This window comes from Phragmites australis, chromosome 1 (genome assembly GCF_958298935.1).
Source record: "Phragmites australis chromosome 1, lpPhrAust1.1, whole genome shotgun sequence".
Lineage (NCBI taxonomy): Eukaryota > Viridiplantae > Streptophyta > Magnoliopsida > Poales > Poaceae > Phragmites > Phragmites australis.
In genome coordinates this window covers 12,245,438-12,248,301 of record NC_084921.1, presented here as the reverse complement: position 1 = coordinate 12,248,301, position 2,864 = coordinate 12,245,438, and the positions used below count along the sequence as shown (strand labels likewise).

General features: G+C 48.9%; 1 protein-coding gene across 1 annotated transcript; it reads left to right on the top strand.

The window, feature by feature from the left end:
• Positions 1 to 787: 787 nt before the first annotated feature.
• LOC133887816 (transcription factor CSA-like) lies at positions 788 to 2,619 on the top strand. The gene is made up of 3 exons (XM_062327804.1): positions 788 to 1,419; positions 1,616 to 2,110; positions 2,205 to 2,619. Exons 1-3 carry the CDS (start codon positions 1,137 to 1,139, stop codon positions 2,378 to 2,380), a joined length of 954 nt encoding a protein of 317 aa, XP_062183788.1. The 5' UTR covers positions 788 to 1,136; the 3' UTR covers positions 2,381 to 2,619.
• The last annotated feature ends 245 nt before the right edge of the window (positions 2,620 to 2,864 follow it).

The window sequence follows — 2,864 nt, the reverse complement described above, 5'->3', positions numbered from 1 at the left end:
CCTCAAAGGTTTAGCTTTGTTGTAAAAACACCCTAAAAATTCAAAAAAATAAAAATAAAAAATCACAAAAAAATTCAAAAAAAATAGAGACAATTCTAAGATTTTATGTGAATTTTTTTTTTCAAAAATAATATCCTTTGCATCATATTTCATAGAGAGTAAGTTGAAAAAAAAACGTGTAGCTCATTTATTAATTCGAGTTAAATGCATAGTTAATTATTTACTAATCCAAAATCATAAAACCAATTTTTTTAATCTTCTTACATGATTCTCTATCTTCTAAAAATACATGAAATCTTGAAATAGTTATTGTAACATGCAGGATTGAGTATATATATTGCAAATAGATTAATTCATAACTAATCCATAACACTAAAATTAGTGAAACCACTTTTATTAGTTTACTTAAACAATGATTTGTGTAGGAAAAATAATGGTAGATATGATAAAGTTAAAATAACATGAGTTAATAAATGAGCTGCATATTTTTCTTTTTTCCAAACTTCCTCTCCATGAAATATGATGCAAAGGATATTATTTTTGAAAAAAAAAATTACAGAAGGTCTTGGAGGGTTTTTTGCAAAAAAGTCAAATTTTTAGGATTTTTTTTGCAACAAATCAACATTGAAGAAAAGTCAAAATTTAAGTGGCTTTTTGGGAGGTTTTGCATTTTTTTAAAGAAAAAGCAAATCTCAAAAACCTCTCTCTCTCCCTATCAAAAAGAAAAATATCTCTCTACACACAGGAAACGACACAAGAAGAACAAGAACAACGCCATTCAGCCGTTCTCTCTCTTCCCTTTTGCCATCAGTCTCAAAGTAAGGGAAGGGAAGCCTGAAAGCCCAACCAAACCAATCCCATCTCTCCTTATCCTTCTCTCTCTAAAAAGGAAGGCATCCAACTCAATCAGAGAAGGAGATTACTCAAAACTAGAGAGAGAAAGTGATAAAAGAAGCAAGCAGGTATTTTGTTGTTCTTTTGTTGAGGGTGTGTTCAAAAGCCAAAGCAAGAGCACTCCTCATCCCCCTATATTAGCCAGCCTCCCTTTGAAGTAGCAGCAAGAACAAGCTGTCCCTTTCCCTCTCCTCTCCCGCTGCCACTTCCTCTCTCCATCTCTCATCAAGCCTTGGAGCCAAATGGCTCATGAGATGGCTGCTTTCTTCGGCGCTGCTCTGCCGGCTGCGACTCTTGCTCCGTTCCAGGAGGAGCAGCATCAAGTCGTCGCGGAGGAGGGGTACCATGTGGAGGAGGTGGAGGAGGGCAGGGGCCATGGCCACGGCGGCGGCTGCGGGGGGCAGGGAAAGCTGTGCTCGAGGGGCCACTGGCGGTCCGCCGAGGACGCCAAGCTGAAGGAGCTCGTCGCGCAGTACGGCCCCCGGAACTGGAACCTCATCGCCGAGAAGCTCGACGGCAGATCAGGTAATACGAAGCAATGCGGTGGATTCGACCATGCATTTTCCACGCGAGAAAACAGAAAAGTTTGATTCTTTTTTCGTCTTTCTGGTAGAGTTGATGCAATGGTGGTGGCGCCGGTCGCTGCGTCTCGTTTGTTTCCTGTTCCTGATGTGTGCTGTGATATTGTGTTTGTATGACGGCGTCGCCGGCGATGGAGCAGGGAAGAGCTGCCGTCTGCGGTGGTTCAACCAGCTGGACCCGCGGATCAACCGGAATGAGTTCTCGGAGGGGGAGGACGAGCGGCTGCTGGCGGCGCAGCGCGCCTACGGCAACAAGTGGGCGTTCATCGCCCGCCTCTTCCCCGGCCGCACGGACAACGCCGTCAAGAACCACTGGCACGTCATCACGGCGCGCAAGCAGTCCGGCGTTCTCCGACGCCGCAAGCCGTCTAGTTCGTCCTCCTCGTCGTCGACCCCCGCGCCGCCGTACTTCGTGCCAGCCGTCGCCATCCACCACCACCACCATCATCACTACGGCTCCCCTCCCCTGCCGTTCCACGCCGGCAGCGCGCACGCGCAGCAGCACGGCGTCGCTGCGGCGCCGGCGGCGGTCACCCGCGCGTACAGCGGCGGCGGGTCCGAGGAGTCCGCGTCCACCTGCATCACCGACCTCTCCCTCGGCTCCACCGGCGGCGCCGTCCCCTGCTTGTACCAGAGTACGTGTCGTCGCTTCATGCTTGCTCTCTTTGTGTCACATGGTGCATCTATCGACGGGCTGACATGGCCTCTGTTCATTTGTCCGCACCGCAGGCTACGACATGGTTCCGCACGCCTCCGCGCCCGCGCCGGCCGCGTTCGCGCCGAGCGCCCGCTCCGCCTTCTCCACCCCTTCGCCGGCGCAGCGGCACCGAGCGGCGGCCTCCGACGACAACGGCGATAAGCGCGGCCTGCCATTCTTCGACTTCCTCGGCGTCGGCACGACATGATCAGAGTCCTGGCCGGGGTGGCGGTGGTGTACAGGTGGAGGCGGTCAAAGATCGAATCCCCAGTCATTAAAGATGAACCCAAAGCTAATTTTTTTCTTAACCTTCATCTAAATTGTCTTAGGATCCTCTAAGCATAGTGTCTGAAATCCGTGCTCCTTCTGTTGTGGACAATGGAATCTTGTATCCCAGTAACTATGGCTTCTACTGTATGCTCGTGAAACGCATGAATTTCAATGAAAATTTACAGGAAATAGATCTATTTTTATAGAAAATGTAACCTTGTCCCTGCGTTCCAAACGGGCTTTTATCAACTAAATTAGAGCGTCGAGTTTGACGAGGAGTCCTGACGACGTCAGTTGGCAATGGCTCTCTACTGCCACGCAAAGCTATCCTGCCTGCATCTGCAGGGAGCGTCCAAAAATCGGGCCTAAAATCAGGCCGGGCTTGGGCCGGGCCATCCAGTCATTTTTACATGTGAAAATAA